Source organism: Artemia sp. Qi Xiang Cuo, chromosome 2, assembly GCF_049724085.1.
Source record: "Artemia sp. Qi Xiang Cuo chromosome 2, ASM4972408v1, whole genome shotgun sequence".
Taxonomy (NCBI): Eukaryota; Metazoa; Arthropoda; class Branchiopoda; order Anostraca; family Artemiidae; genus Artemia; species Artemia sp. Qi Xiang Cuo.
The window spans coordinates 88,049,405-88,066,622 of NC_142795.1; the positions used below are offsets into that span (position 1 = coordinate 88,049,405).

General features: G+C 34.5%; 1 protein-coding gene across 2 annotated transcripts; it reads right to left on the bottom strand.

Moving 5' to 3' along the window:
- Positions 1-56: 56 nt before the first annotated feature.
- On the bottom strand, positions 57-16,725 carry LOC148955754 (endocuticle structural glycoprotein SgAbd-5-like). 2 transcript variants are annotated; one of them, XM_089104110.1, is made up of 3 exons: positions 16,675-16,725; positions 7,510-7,628; positions 57-344 (listed from the first exon to the last, which is right to left on the bottom strand). In XM_089104110.1, the coding sequence occupies exons 1-3, from the start codon at positions 16,708-16,710 to the stop codon at positions 155-157; spliced, it is 345 nt and encodes a 114-aa protein (XP_088960236.1). In that variant the 5' UTR covers positions 16,711-16,725; the 3' UTR covers positions 57-154. The 2 variants fall into 2 exon arrangements, with proteins under 2 accessions (XP_088960236.1, XP_088960242.1); XM_089104116.1 differs by lacking the exon at positions 16,675-16,725 and adding an exon at positions 10,227-10,331.
- Positions 16,726-17,218: the final 493 nt, after the last annotated feature.

The window sequence follows — 17,218 nt, forward strand, 5'->3', positions numbered from 1 at the left end:
TTCTTTTGGGCTAATTGCATATCTTGCTTGATTATAGAAGTAAAATAAGAGCCAGATTCATAATTAAAAATGTAATAAACTTTCATACAAAATATGAGAATATCAAAAAGAAAACACTCGCAACGAATATAAAAAGAAAAAATGATATCACAACTTATGAAGAAATCTTGAGTTTTGGTTCGTAGCCGTTAGGTCCTGCAACGAATCGCAAAGTGACTGTTTTGCCTTCTGGCGATTTGTATGTAATTACACCCTCTTTGTAAGCACCAAATTCGCCTTCAGTGTCGCTTGTTGGAATTTGCTCTCCTTTTTCCTCACGAACAACGCCATCTGCAGTCTCAAATCTAAAATAAAAAACTCAGTCTCATCTATGATTCGCATTAAATATGCTTTTGGTGCTCTACATATGTGCACTTATTATGCTCAGTATTCAGCTTACTAGTCAAGTGATATAAATATGGCTTTAATCTAAAATTGTCTTAAATTTGTTTTCAAAATAACATTTTACTATTAAGACTAATTTAGATAGTGGTTACAATTACTGTATCAGCTAAAGATTGAAATTTTTTCAATTGCCAGTTTTTTAAACACGTTTTTGAATTTTTGGTTACTATGGGCCACAGTTTATATAATTAGCAGTATGATCTTTCCCTATCTCACCCATAATAAAAACCCGGACCGAGGTGCGATTGCTCCAGAGAATGTATAAACCGGTATAAACATAAGCGGCATTAGATCTTTTCACGGGTAGACAAAGAATAATCACCTACGGAACAAGTACTGACAAAACCACTTGGCCGGCTCAACCAATAAGTGGACAATAAGTGCAGAAATAAGTGGGAGGAGCTTTTTGTTCGCACCGAGAATGAAGAGCCAGAAATCATCTGCGGTAAACTTGCTGGATAATTATATAAACTGTGCTATGGGCCGTCGTTCGTTCATTACTGTATTGCAGAAACTGCTACAACCGTAATTTTATGGCACTGACAAAAATAGATTATGCATAGAAAGTTGCGTTTTACAAGTAACAATACGTGTTACTAAGAACACGGGGTTGAAAAAATTAACCGTAACCATGGTGGCTATGTTGGGGCGATGGAGAACACGGCCAATGACGGCAAAATAAATCTCACAAAGCAGGACATCAACTGGCACACTTTCTTAATAGGTAATAGATATATAGATAGATAGATTCATTCAACAACAAAAGTAACAATAAGTTTAAACAATTGAAGAAAAATACATTATCATATTCCTTCCGACAGACTCTACGGGAATGCAAAGAGAAAAAAGCCACCGCAAACACGCAAACAAAAGCGTAAAAAAAATACAAAAAGAAAGCGACGAAGCGCCGCCAAGCATTTGGTGGCGCTTACTCATTGAAAACCAAGCCAAAGTACTATTTGTTATAAACATTACGAGCATTCCGTTCCAACTTGGCCAAGAGAAATCCAAGGAATGGAACAGGCACCTATGCAGGACTTTTTAGGGGGGGGGGGGTCAGCAAAAAACAAAAATTTGAATTATAAGTGCCAAGAAATTTGGAAAAATTTCGTTGAGCCCAACCCCAAAGGCCCCTTTAAGTATATGAACGGCGTGGGACCAATAAAAAACCAATCAAAAGGAAAAATTAAATACAGCAAAAAGGAAAAAGATACTCATAAATTAATTTTTTTTTTTTTTTATACAGTTTTTCTGGAGGTGCCAAAGAAGCGACACCTTTTTCCTGATCGGGCATACTCATCAGTAAGTAGCTGGAGACCGAAGTATAATCATCTACTGAACAAGTACAGTCAAAACTCTCCGAAAGTGACCCCGCGTACCTCAGCGCCTCTAGAGGGAAAATGTTGTACTACTTAATCGCTCCGAGCCAATAAATTAAATTTAATACAGCTTTTACGGAACAAGTATAATCACCTACGGAACTCGTGATTTAGTCGCCAGGTTCGCATAGGTATGGAATCGTCTCCGGAGACGCGGACAAACGGTCACTTTTTTGTGTGGAGAGGATAGGTTTTGTCAGTACTTGTTCAGTATGTGTTTATACTTTGCTGGAGACGCAGTCAGAAGATTCAAATTTGTTCTGAGTGATAGAATGAATGGAATTATCTTCGAAAGGATTATAGTATCTCGAGACGCAAAATACACCCAAAATTTTATCTCTTAATTGGTTAAATCTACATGGTGATTACAACAAATGATGGATTAGTCTGTAGCACTTGCGGAGACAAGTCCTTGAATGCGCATTATTTTCGACTCACAATTGTCATTTAAAAAATGAAAATGGCTTTTTGAACACAATTTTCTTGCCACATAAAATTTATCTTCAAAGCTGTTAGTAGTCAATGACACATTGTACAATACTGAGGGATTTATTTTTCTTTAGTTATTTTTACTAAAATAAAAAAAATTGGTATGTTATCTGAAAAGCCTTTTGCTTCTTTTAATTAAATCCTCAAAATTAAAGCTCAGTGCCACATTAGCATTCTTTTAGGCTAAAAGTTTGTATCAAGGACAGGAAAGTTCATTGAAGCCAGTTAAGTGATGATTAAGAATTTCCTGGCCTCGGGTCCGCGGGTCTCAGTGTTTTAAGTTTTTTTTTTTTAGCAGCATTCTTCAACGCCCTATTTCACAATTTTCATTTTATTTTAGTGTTCATTAAATAAGGCACCCACATAACGCATTTCTATGTACGTGCCTGGTCCCTTGTGGAGCTCAATATATTTTAAACAACAAAAAAGGCACTAGACATTAGAGACCTTGGTTCTGCACGAACAACCTTACCAAAAATAGAAGACCGAACCGACGCATTTGAAACGACCCCCTGCAGAAGAATAAATGTGAATTGTCTACTGCTTGAGAGGAAGCAACAAGATCTAATTTACGCTACTCGCTAAATCAACCAAGCTGCTATCAAAGTAAAGCATATGCTGCCATAAAATAGTCCCTAATACTTTTTATTTAATATAGCCAATATAGACATTTATGATACAGCCATTGTAGTCGTTATAGCTAAAATAGGGTTTGTCTTGAAGTACCAAGGACATCAACAAGGCAACATTCCCCCCCCCCAAGCTGCTATCAAAGTAAAGCATATGCTGTCATAAAATAGTTCCTAATACTTTTTGTTTAATATAGCCAATATAGCCATTTATAATATAGCCAATGTAGTCAGTATAGCTAAAATAGGATTTGTCTTGAAGTACCAAGGACATCAACATGGCAACATTCCCCCCTCCCCCCCCCCCCATTCCTAAAGACATTTCCTAGTTATATATGTACATGAAAACAGCGATTTTCTAAGTTTTTTCTTTTGGGCGTTTCGAAAGTATGAAGTTTGTATGGCGGTACCACATTTTCATCAGTGCTGTCACGTCAAACGTTGCAATATTTTAAGCTTTTTTTGTTGATTTTTCAACACTGTTTCTTATTTTAAATTTGGCACCCATAAAACAGTTTGTGGTAACGAACTGTAAGTAAGGAGCGACCCGGCTCAATGGTAACCGAAACTCTAAAAAACGGAATTTTGGTACCAATAGACACATCAAAAGAATCAGATTTTAATTCTGATTTCAAATATATAAGTTGTATCAAGTTTAATCTTACCCATCAAAAGTTACGCGCCTGAGAAAATTTGGCTGATTTTCGAAAAAAGAGGGAAAGACCCCATAAAAAGTTGTAGAACCTTAATGAAATTCACACCATCATATTCAGCTTATCAGATAACCCTACTGTAGAGGTTTCAAGCTTCTATCTACAAAAATATGTAATTTTGCATTTTTTGCCAGAAGAAAGATCACGGGTGCGTGTTTATTTGTTTTTTTTTGTTTTTTTTTCCCCAGGGGTAATCATATTGACCCAGTGGTCCTAGAATATCGTAAGAAGGCTCATTGGAACAGAAACTAAAAGTTCTAGTGCCCTTTTTAAGTGACCAAAAAAATGGAGGGCAACTAGGCCCCCTCCCACGCTCATTTTTTCTAAAAGTCATCCAATTCAAATTTTGAGATAGCCATTTTTTTCAGCATAGTCGAAAATCTAATAAATATGTCTTTTACGATGACTTAATCCCCCCCCGTTCCCCGGGGACGGGCTGCAATTTTTGAAATTTGCCCTTTGGTTACTTTTTGTTTTGGTTTTTGGAAAGTATACACACTTTTTCTGTAAGATTTTTTTTCTGGGGGGGGGGGGGACTGGAGGAGGGGGTTACTCGGGAGAATCTTTCCGTGGAGGATGTTTCTTTGGGGTAAGGGACATTTCTATGAAGGGGCGCCGGATTTCCAAATATTATTTAAAAAACGATTAGAAATTAAATTAAAAAAAAACAAGTTTTTTCAACTGAAAGTAAGGAGCAACATTAGAACTTAAAATGAACAGAAATTATTACGTATATGAGGGGGTTCTCTTCCAAGTCAATACCTCGCTCTTTACGCTACAGTTTTTTTAGTGCTTTCAAAAGAGCTATCTATTCAAATTAAACGGCCTTTGTGATTCAGGGGTTTGTGAATTAAAATTTTTTTAACTTTTAACGTAAAGAGCGTGGTATTGACTACGGGGAGAACCCCATCATATACGTAATAACATATACGAAATAAAAAAAACAATAAAAAAAACAAGCGATGCGGATCAATAGTAATCGAAACTTTTAGATACGTAACTTTGATGTAAATTAATATATCAAAAGAAAAAGCTTATAATGCTGATTCTAAATAGATGGATTTTATTAAGTTTAGCATTACTCATCAAAGGCTACGAGCCTGACAAAATTTACCTGATTTTTTAAAGGGGGGGGGGGGAAACATCCCCTAAAAGTGAAAGAATTTTAATGAAAATCATACTGTCAGATTCAGCGTATCAGAAAACCCTATAACATAGGCTTCAAGCTCACATCTGCAAAAATCTGCAACTTTGTATTTTTTGCCAGAAGAAATTTAGAGACAGCCATTTAGCAAAAGAAAAGTAAAAATTTTATGCAAATTTTGTTTACTTATTCAATGACGGTGAGCCAAAATAAAAGCTGCATTAACTAAAAAACGATCAGAAATTAAATTAAAAAAAAACAAGTGTTTTAGCTGAAAGTAAGGAGCGACATTAAAATTTAAAACAAACAGAAATTATTCCGTATATGAAAGGGGCTGTCCCTTCCTCAACGCCTCGCTCTTTACGCCAAAGTTTGACTCTTTGTCACAATTTTATTTTTTAAAACAATAAAAAATTTTAATGATGAGTAATACTAAACTTAATAAAATTCATATATTTAGGATCAGCATTATAAACACATTCTTTTGATACATTTATTGACATAAAAATTCCGTTTTTAAAAGTTTCCATTACTATTGAGCCGTATCGCTTGTTTTTTCATTGTTTTTTTATTACGTATATGTTATTACGTATATGAAGGGGTTCTCCCCTTAGTGAATACCACGCTCTTTACGTTAAAAGTTAAAAAAAATTTGATTCACAAACCCCTGAATCACAAAGGCCGTTTAATTAGAATAGATAGCTCTTTTGAAAGCACTAAAAAAAACTGTAGCGTAAAGAACGAGGTATTGACTTGGGGGAGAACCCCCTCACATACGTTATAATTTCTGTTCGTTTTAAGTTCTAATATTCCTTCTTACATTTCAGTTGGAAAAACTTGTTTTTTTTTTTATTTAATTTCTGATTGTTTTTTAAATAATGCTTGGAAATCCGGCGCCCCCTTCATAGATATGTCCCTTACCACACAGAAACATCCTCTACGGAAATATTCTCCATAGTACCTCCCTCCTCTAGCCCCCACTCCAGAAATAATCATTCCTGAAAATGGTTGTATACTTCCCAATAACCAATAAATAATGCTGGCAAGTCCGGCGCCCCCTTCATGGCAATTTCCCTTTCCCCATGAAAACTTCCTTCATGAACAGATCCTCCAACATAACCACCGACCCACCCTTCCCTCCCAATACCAGAAAAAAAAACTCCTGAAAACTTATGTATACTTCTCAATAAACAATACTATATGTTAACATTGGGTAAAGTTCATAACTTTTAGCACTCCCTCTGGGAACTTCGTGGGATTAAGTCATCCTAAAAGACATATTTATCATATTTTCGACCCTGCTGAACAAAATGGCTATCTCAAAATTTTGATCGGGTGACTTTGGAAAAAAAATGGGCGTGGTAGGGGGCCTAGTTGCCCTCCATTTTTTTGGTCACTTAAAAAGGACACTAGAACTTTTAATTTCCGTTCCAATGAGCCCTCCCACGATATTCTAGGACCACTGGGTCGATACGATCGCCCCTGGGGAAAAAAAAAAAAAAAACAAACAAACAAATAAATAAACACGCATCCGTGATCTTTCTTCTGGCAAAAAATGCAAAATTCCACATTTTCGTAGATAGGAGCTTGAAACCTCTACAGTAGGGTTCTCTTATACGCTGAATATGATGGTGTGATTTTCATTAAGGTTCTATAACTTTTAGGGGTCTTTCCCCCTTTTTTCGAAAATCAGCCAAATTTTCTCAGGCGCGTAACTTTTGATGGGTAAAACTAAACTTGATGAAAGTTATATATTTGAAATCAGCATTAAAATCTGATTCTTTTGATGTATCTATTGATATCAAAAACCCGTTTTCTAGAGTTTCGGTTACCATTGAGCCGGGTCGCTCCTTACTTACAGTTCGTTACCACGAACTGTTTGATTAACCCTCTTAAAAGCTCTTATAACCTTCTTACGTACATCTTCTCAATTTTTTTTCTCTCTTTTTTTAATAACAAATTTATGTATTCAGACTTTGATCTATCAGATGTTTATATATAAGATCAGGGCCGTATCCAGGATTTTTTTTAGAGGGGGGGGGATTACACATGGATTTTTTTCGTTTTTCTTTACAAAAAATGACTTTACGACTTAGCATCAAAAATTTGTTTATATTTAATTTGTTACGTTTTTACGAGTCGGACAAACGTTTTTTTTTGGGGGGGGGGGTTAAAAAACCCTAACCCCTGGATACGGCATTGTAGAAGATATTTATATAGATATACAGCTTTTGGCTCTTTCACAGCTAGTATGTTCAAAATTGGTAAAAAGATAGTTTGAAAATGATAGGCAAAGACTTCTTGTAAGAAAAAACAAAGAACAAAAAAAAGAGAACAAAAAGACAAAATCAACTGAGGATGATTTTCAGCCAGTGAAAAGACTTCTTTTTCATTTTTGTATTTCCGTGAGTCTTGTATAGCAAGTGCGGTCGCACAAACCTTTTAAAAACTTACTCGAAGTCGTATTGGCCAAGTTTAATCACCCACCATTAATATAGCTATTAGTTCTTTCACAGCTAATATGTCCAGAATGGTTAAAGAAAGATACAATTTATGAAAAAATAATAAAAACTTACTCGACAAAAATAAAGACAAAAAAAGATGAAAATAGAAAGACAAAACCAAACGAGGATAATTTTCAGCCAGTGAATAATTTTTTTTGTTCTTCATCTTTTCGTAAGTGTGGTCTCAAAATTTATTTAAAAACTTACTCGAAGTTGTATTGGCCAAGCTGCTCTCCCAGTTCGTTATTGAACCTCAGGATTGGTACCGGTTCTGCAGCATTTTGTGCAGCGGCAGCAGCAATGCAGAGAGCGAGGATGGCAGAGACCTAAGGAAAGAAAAATTATTTGTTTGTAACTGGTAAGACGTTTTTGTCAAGGTTTTAAGGCTTATATGTCCTTTAAAACATACAGCTGTAACTGTAGCTGCATGTTTTGAAGCTGCATGTACTACAGCTGCATGTACTACAGCTGCAAGTTACAGCTGTAACTACAGCTGTGACTTGCAAGGAAAGAACAAGATACTGTGTTGCAAGAATCATATATATCCATTCGCCAAGTGAAAAGCATGGGAAGCATGATTGACGTTTTATTGAGGAATGATCAATCTTTCTTAAAATAGTAACATTTCCCATTTTTCAACAATTTTCAACCGATTTTCACCTCGTTTTTCAATCTAAAAAATTTGAAACTATTTTTTTAATTTAGTTCAGTAAATGGAAAAAACAGAATGTCAGCTATTGTCAGCTTGGACTTCAGAAAAAATAATATATTAAAAAGTTGCACAGAAAATATAAACCTTAATTTAAACAATGATGAATTGTCTGACTTGGAGCATACTCACGGTACCTCCAATTCCATATATCTTCCCCCTACCATCCAGAATCTTGACATTTACTAATTTTCCTGTTTTGAAATTTTTAGTCGTATTACGAGATAAACTTTTATCTTCACTTAAGTTCATTAAATCCTCGGGTCTATTTTCTATTAATCGTCATATAGGAACCACCCTGGCTCATATTTCCATCATACTAGGCCCGTGAAAAAAAAACAGAGAGGGGAGACTTGGGTCGTGCTCCCCTCAGTGGCGGATCCAGGAGGGCGCGTGCCCTCCCTAACATAGTCTTAAGTAGTGTAATTTACTTAATTAACGCAAATTTACTTTAATTAAACTTGTTCCTAACGCAATTTTATCAGATCAACCTATTTTGCCCCCCGCCCCTAGAAAAATCCTGGACCCGCCTCTGGCTCCCCTTCCTCTGGAATCTTTAATTGATTACTACCGTACTTTATTATTATTTTTACTTTAAATTCATTTGCTTGCGTATGCTTGCATTAGGACATTGACGAATTAGGAGGCTTCCACACATGGGTTACTAGGTATATTTTTAGGTACAAAACAATATTTTTAAAATTTGTTTTTAACTCCGATGTTATGGTGTTGGACATCAAAGGATGTTTGGATGTTTAACGTGGGTATCAAAGCATATGCTTGGAGAGTATAGCACAAACTGAAAATATGAGTATGATTGGAACCGTATCCGGGAGGATAGGGATTATTATGTCTGCCCCCCCCCCCCCCCCCCACAAAAAAACAACAAAAAACAAAAAAAAAAACAGATAATTGTGAAACAGGTCTTAATGGGTGCACTGAGCCTTGGCGGCTGAGATAATTGTTATTTTTTGTGACCCCCTCCCCCAAAAAAATCCTGGATATATTATTAAATTCAATATTTTATTCGCTAATTTTTAACAGTAATTTTACATACATGCTACTTTTTTCGTAGAAATTCCCGGCGAAGATTCATAGAGACTATAGAAGGACAACACCTCCTGAATATCAACCATACGGCATGTCTAGCCTGTTCTAGGGTCCGATATAATCACCGATATTGATTCTGTTACCGTGAAAGACGCGAAATTGGATTTCAGGTCTGCAAGGTTTGACGGTGACAGGTTAGGTTTATAACCTATTTCTGAGATTTATAACCTAGCCTAACCTGGTACCATCAAACTTTGTATAAGACTGGCAACTGACTGGCGATGCTGACCAAGTAGAGAAAAAGGAATTTCGGACATTCACCGGTGAATGTCGATATTCACCAGATTTCGGTCTTTCACCTTAACAACTCCATCAACAAAGTTAATGTACAGAATTTTATATTCGATCAGACAGGGTACAAGGAAATTAAACCACTTTATGTCATGTCTTAAAATATTCATGCTAAAAATATATAGATCTTCACCAAATCATAAATATACTAAATATATGAAAACCATATATAATTATATACATATGCTATGTTTGGGATATTTTTATCTTATTTCATTAACCTGAATCACGTAGTGAAACTATTTATAAAATCAAAAACTGTAGAAAAAACCCTTTGATTTATTCCCCAACTTGAGGTTGGAAAGATTTTTTTTACTTTTTATATTTTCAAAGTTTTGGTTTTTAAAGCTTTTTGCCAATATTTTGCAAGTTGTGGCCATTAGACCATTTCGTGTCAGAGGGAGATCTCTTACTTTTTTTTATTAATATATCTGCCAGAAAAAGGCTGTTGGATGTTAACCAATTGCAATCGAGGCTCGCTGGATCACCTTACCGGTGAGTGTTCCGGGAAAACTTAAAAAACAGAAGCATCTCTTTTTCTGATGAGAAAGCTAAAATGTGAGCTTATAAATATTCAGAAGACCATTTCCGAGTAATGCTGCAAGCTGGGCTATTTTTTGGTAACTGAACTTTGGAAATTGAATTGGGAAAATAATGATAAACAAATTTGGCCAAATTAGCCGTATGAATTAGCTCAGCTAAATAAAAGTAAGATTAGCATGAAACTGTTCTAATAGTTTTCGTCATTTAGGCTAATGTAATCCAAAAACCATGTGGTAACCGTGGCTCTGAAACAAATACAAATTGGACTTACTGCTTTCATGTCGAACTAGTATCGCAACAAATTGTAATCGACAACTGAATTCCCTAAGACTCCAGCATTCTATTTATACAGAATTCACTCATCTTCGCCCTTGGGCCTTTCATAAAAACACCAACTCATTTCTTTCGCATTCATGGTATACCCTAAAATTTCTTTAATGTTCAGGTTAGTTTGCAAATAATACTTTTTGTTACTTCTCGCCCTGGAGGGAGTCCTTCTTTGTACATACATAGGCTAAGTATACATTAAAAACCTGTTTTTATATATGTACAAAAACAAATTGAATAGAAGGTGAGTAAATTTGATTGCATAGTCTGAATAAATGATTATACCATGCCCACGTGTCAATGTGATTAAATAAGAAGAAATACTACTCCGATTAATGTAGCTTTGCCGATGTTTTAATAATAATGAAAAAATTGATGATAATATCGGTACTTGTCTGTTAAACGAAACACACCCAAGAAGTGGAGTTAGATTTATCCTAATTAACTATACCAAAATATGATGATAATATAATACTTTAGAAACAAAATTATGGAAACTACAACAAAGAATTATGGAAAACAAGCCCCGGAGAAAGAATTATATTTAATACTTTAGCCAGCCTAACCTACCCCAACTTAACTATTTAACAACTTAACTACACCAACTTACCCCAACCTAACCTTACTCATAATCACCTCTATATATTAAATATTTAATTAAAATATAGCTACATCGTATTTTTCTCACTCAAAATAAGCAAATCATAAACGATTCCGATGGGGCAAACCGACCATTATTAGATATTACACAGCGTAATTCTTGAATATGTCTCGTTAAATAGAAATGTACCAAAATATCTAATCAGAAACAGAAATAAAACAAAAATGATAAGTAAAGTACGGCGCTGAAGTACGTGTTTGAGTAGGTTAAATATAGGGCAGCGCTTGTCAAAAAATAACTGGGACATAATATATATTTCAAGATACCACTAACCAATGGTCCTAATAATCCAGAGAGGGCTCATCCAAACGAAAATTCGAAGCTCTACCGATTTTTTTTCAAAAAGATTGTGCCACAGGAAAGAGGCGTTTCCTGCCATTTTGTGGCATCCGAGAACAATTTTCAAACCAATTGGCCAAACTTGCTTTTGATTGAATCTTCTGAGATAGCCAATCAATTTAAAATTATTGAAAAAAAACTATATGTTATGATTCCGAGTTTCAGAGGCAGTTGTGCCGCATGGTGGTGCATGGTGGCACAAAGAGTCACATAGTCCGCATAAAATAAACGGTTAATATGGACACTTCTTTTAAAGCTTTGTTTAACCAAGTTGATCTGCATTTTTGTCTGATAACATTATGTACATTGACATTATGAAGGAGGGCAGGAGGGTCATTGTGTAGGTTGGAAAGTTAGAAATTATATGAAAATATTCTAACTTTCCGTGAGCATGAAGGTAAATATAGTAGAGGCTCTGGGGGGGGGGGGGAGATAAATATTATTTAATCCTTAATTTCTCTTTGTTTTGATTAAGTCTGAATATAGGTAATACGGGATCATAGCTTCCTTGAATATAGGTAATACGGGGCCATAAAGGGGGGCAGTCGGAGAGGGGAGGGTCATTGTGCAGGTCAGAAAGTTAGAAATTATATCAAAATTTTCTAACTTTCCATGAGCATCAAGGTTAATATAGTAGAGGCTTTGGGGGGGATATAAAGTTATATTTAATTATTAATTTCTCTTTATTTTTATTAAATCTGAATAAAGGTAATACGGGGTCATATCTTCCTTTTTTTTTACAGAAAATGTTTTGAAAAAGTAGAAAAGATTTTAAAAGAAATTTACAAAAAGATTTTAAATTACCAATCGATTTTCTGCTGGACGTAGAATCAGGTATGTCCGCACCAGGTTGTCGCTGTTGAAAACCGGTGAAATTTCTGAGCTAGTTTCTGAAGTTTCTGAAACTAGGTCGCATCTTGGATAGAATAGTAGATAAAAAATGAATAGCAGAAAAAAAGAATAGAAGAACAGCAGAAAAAAATACTCTATTGGTTATATCTAGATTGTTGGTTATATCTACGAAATTGCAGCAGTCTGTCACCGTTGCTTGTTGTTTTTTTTTTAATTTCTGATCTTTTTTCATATATTGCTGGGAAATCTGGTGCCACCATTCATAGGAATGTCCTTCCCCCATGAAGACTTCCTCCATGGAAAGATTCTCCCACGTAACCCCATAATTTTTCTATAATGACAAGTTTTTCCTTTGACGTATCCAAACGAATAAAATTCTTGCCATTTTTTCTTCTTTTTTTTTCGTTTCATATCTTGTTAACTTTTTATAAATTTCTACTCTCCCAGACATTGCCCATGAACAATGAATATCGGCTCAAACAGTGGGGCAGTTTTCTTGAAATGTTTCATCGGAGTCCGAATTGTTTGACTTCAGAATCATTACACCGACGATACTCCACTTTAATGCATATACTTTAATACACAAAGTTTAAAGCATAACATACCGTGCGTTTTATTTGTAGATTCTTTGTATTTTAAAGTTAGAAGTATGAGCTACTTGAATTTCTTGTAAAAGGGTAACATTTACATATTTATAAATTAACCATTGGCCACATTTTTGCGATCGTTAACCTATGCTACTAGATTAATATAACAATAATTACATCATAAATAAAATAGTTCGATACTTCGAAATTTTTACACCATCGATTTTCCATCTTCCGGAAAAAAATCCGAATTTTATCTGTTTTTCCCTCCATTGCTAAAGGGGCACTGGGATATTACAGAGAGCTGTTTAATGGCTCATTTCAAAGACAATTATTATACCTAGTGCATTTTGTAATCGACAAAACATAATGCTAAAAATGAAATCTCTTTTCTTTTTTACAAAAAAAAACTGCATTTTCGTATCCAGGATGATGTTATATTGTGTATGAGATAAGTGACTCTGCTACCTGATGACCTTGGGTTCGTTCTTTACTATATCCAGCTAAGAAAAGGTCGAAGTGTTTTTCCTGTGTGCAATATATGTCATCAGTATGGACTAATATGGAGTAAATATAAAAGAGACTACTTTTAAAAGGCGGTCATAATTGATGCCATTTTTTCTCCTTTTTTATAATTGTTCCCTAAACATTGAAAACTTGGAAAAGTAGCTAACAGAAAGATGATTTTTGTTGACCCAAAGGTAATAAAATCAATTAAGTTTATAAAACTTCGTCCTTCAACTCTTGGCGAGGTTCATAAACATCACCTGATGGGCAAGATGGGCAAGAACTCTCTAAAATATTTCACCTTCGTCGTATCAAGAAATTATTAGAGTAACTGAAACACATTTAGTTGGTAACTTAGTGTTTAATTTACCCTTTACCTTTCAATGCAATTTACTTAAGGTTTGAGATATTTGAGATATTAAATTCAACTAATATTTTACCCTTCGTATTTTTTCTTTTTTTTTTACGTTAAACAACTGTAATTGATTCCAAGCATAATCTAATTGTATTACATACATTATTTAGGAGAGAGTGGGACAAATTGCCTCTGAAACATGAACATTTTTTTTAAATGGTTAACCAAAGACCTTAGACCACTGATCAGAGTAGAATGAAGAAAGATGTTGGCAAAAAAATGGCATAAGAAGTTATATCCGACTCCTCAAATTTTTGTTAAAACCGTTTGCTGTCAAAAGATGTAAGATTTTAGCACATTGATTTGCTAAAACACAAAACTGTTGTTTTCTAATTTCAGAGCTAGAGGAGCAGAAACGCTTTTGTACCAATAATGGTCGATACCTTCCAAGTATCGACCAAGTATCGACCACCTCCCAAGTGTTGCTAGTTTATTGGTTGCATCACATAAAATGAAAATGCGCCGAAAGCTCCATTTTTCTAGTGACAATGTGCCGAATGAACGATTTCCTCCTCCAGAAATGCACCGATTCGTAAAATTCAATGCGCAACCACCTCAAAAAAGTACCAAAACGGCGCAAATGCACCCCAGCTGGCAACTCTGCCTCTTACTAAACCATGACTCTGTGCCTGTAGTTTTGTCCGAGCTGCGATTTTTTGCCCTCGATTACAACAAAGTTCTTTGTGGTTGTACTGGACAGTTTTTGAGATATTTTTCCGCGCATTTGACACATTTACGACAAATGTAAGTATCTCAAGAGTTCAGGAAAGCCGGTCAAGTCTGTCTCAACGATAAAACAGCGCATGAGCACTCGCTTATTTTTGAAGGAGGGATGAAACCTGGGGGAGAGTGAATTCAAAGAGAAAGGCATAAACATATTAGATATGTCAGAAAAAAAACATTCAGGTTTCAGGAATATTAGGAATCAGCCACCTCCATCCTGATTATGGGCCCGCTAAAGATTCAAAGACGCGGGCAAAAGTTTAAGAGGATGGCAGTTTCTTTTGATACAAGAAAATCAGGATTTTTTTTTGGCATTTACGTGATATAGCGCCCACACCAAAGAAGTGAAGTAAGGTTACTCCTAGTGAAATATACCGAAACATGATGAAAATACTTTAGTAACAATACTATGGAAAATACAACAGAGAAATATGGAATGCAGGTCGCCAAGAACACATTATATTAAATACCTAACCTAACAAAACCTAACCTCACCACCTCTACATATTGTTTATGGGTAAAATTAAACTTAATGAAACTTATATGTTTAAAATCAGCATAAAAATTCAATTCTTTTGATGTATCAATTGGTATCAAAATTCTGTAGGGTTTCGGTTACTATTGAGACGAGTCGCTCTTACTATACAGTTCGTTACCACGAACACTTTGATATACAATTAAAATATACCTGCATAGTATTTTATCTCGCTCAGGCTAAGCTGATTATCTCCCAGTGGACACAAAAAACCGGTTTTATTACTGATCAAGAACAAAGTGTGGTCGCTACAACACGTAAGTGCATTTTTTGTACTAAAATGCGAAATTAAGTAAATTTGAAAGACAAAACGTCGTCGTTGTGACAGGCAAAGTATTTTTAGGCTACGTGACGGAATCTTCTATGCTATGATTGTGGTGCCTCATTGTCAGAAGAATTTTTTTCTTATATTCCTGACAAAAAACAGTAACACACTGGAGAAATGCCCAACTTTTTTCTGATCAGATCATATTTGATTATATTGTAACTCATCCAATTAAGGATACAATACGACGGAAGTCTTTAATCTAGATACCGGTTACTGCATTCTAAAAATATATGAATGAAGTCAAAAAACGAACCGGCTTTAGAAGCAGGGCTTTTTTCTGTTTTACTTACCCCAAGAGCCCGAATATATCCATGAAAATCGCCAGGCCTTAGAATTAAGGCATATACTGCAGCAATTCAAAAGAATTCTGATGAAACCTATATGTATATATATATATATATATATATATATATATATATATATATATATATATATATATATATATATATATATATATATATATATATATATGTACATATATGTAATAAAATTTATAATATAAATTTTTAATAATTTGTCTCATTTGACGGTTCATTTTATTCATTTGAGTAATTGTTAATTTACGTTTTTGTCCTCTAGCAAAGTTAATATTCTTCAGTATTTTAGCAAATAAAAAAATTGTTGGACCAGAAAAAAACAAGGCTTTACAGAATTTTAGCTATTAAAGCTAAACCTTTTAGCGTATGCAAATATTCTTGCTATATTGTGAGTGCAGGGACCTTTTTGAAAAGCAAAACCAGAGATGGACACAAAACAAGTTAAAAACCAGAAAAACTCCTTTTTCTTAAGCGAAACTAGCAGGAAGCTTAGTAGACAGCCTGGGCTACAGAAGGACAACTGCACTGATGCATTGATGGGATATCATGTAGCATATTAATCTAGTTGACCAGTTTCAAGGCAAAGCTTCTGGGGTACCTAGGCCGCGGTCCTTAGACCTTACTCCAATTAAGTTTTGTCATTCAACCACTGCAATTTTCCAGTTTAGCTGTCTGTGACTTATTTTCTTTTTTTTTGTTTTTAATCCCACCTCCTCTCCTCTCGGTGACCTTCAAATTTTCTTTAAAAATATCTCACAATTTATCTAATGTCACCTACTCTTTTCTTAATAAAAAAAAACTTCTTAAAAAATTAAATTTATTAAACATTATATACAGATTGAGCATTGCAAAATATACCAGGGTATAATAATAGAGGTATACTACATTTCAATTTTCTTATACCTTTTAGGTTCATCCGATATCTCAGGCTGCCCTTCCCCCTTAGGGCCCCTTCCATCGTGACCTTAAATTACTATTTTCATATCCTTTTTCATCCACCTCTATTTCCCCCGATATATAATTCACATTTACCCCCGTCCCCCAAAATAAGAATATAAAAAAACAAAAAAATAAAAAATAAAAATAAAAAATAAATTAAAAAAGTAAGAAAGAAAGAAAAAACTCCACCTTTACAAATAAATACCAATATGTAGAATCTTTCATTATCTTCTTATTTCATTTCCTTTATCCTTATTACTCACCTTTCATTTCCCCTTTGGCTGCTCAATCCTGATTAAAACATTATCATTATCCTACTTTCAATACTTCTCAATTCTCTTTAAAACTTTATTTTTATCCTACTTTTAATACTTCTTTCTTTGTAATTTTTTTTATTCCTTTTTTAAATAACAACAGCTGTCTGTGACTTATTGCAATATGTTCAATATGCAATATGTGACTTATTGCAACATATTGCAATTTGCTCTTTTTGGTTTATAGCCCAATAAGCTTTAGTAAAATTCTTTTATAGACAAGAAGTTTCCGCTATATTTCTATACAGTGTTGACTAATCGCTTTCCCAACATAAAATGTTTGATATTTAAAAAAAATTAGCAGAGTCTAATCAAGTTTTATCTGGCTCATAAGGTTTGGTGGGTAACTTTAAACTTGATAATTTTTACATATTCAGAATCACCCTCAAAAGCCAATTATAAAATACCAAGTGTAATGA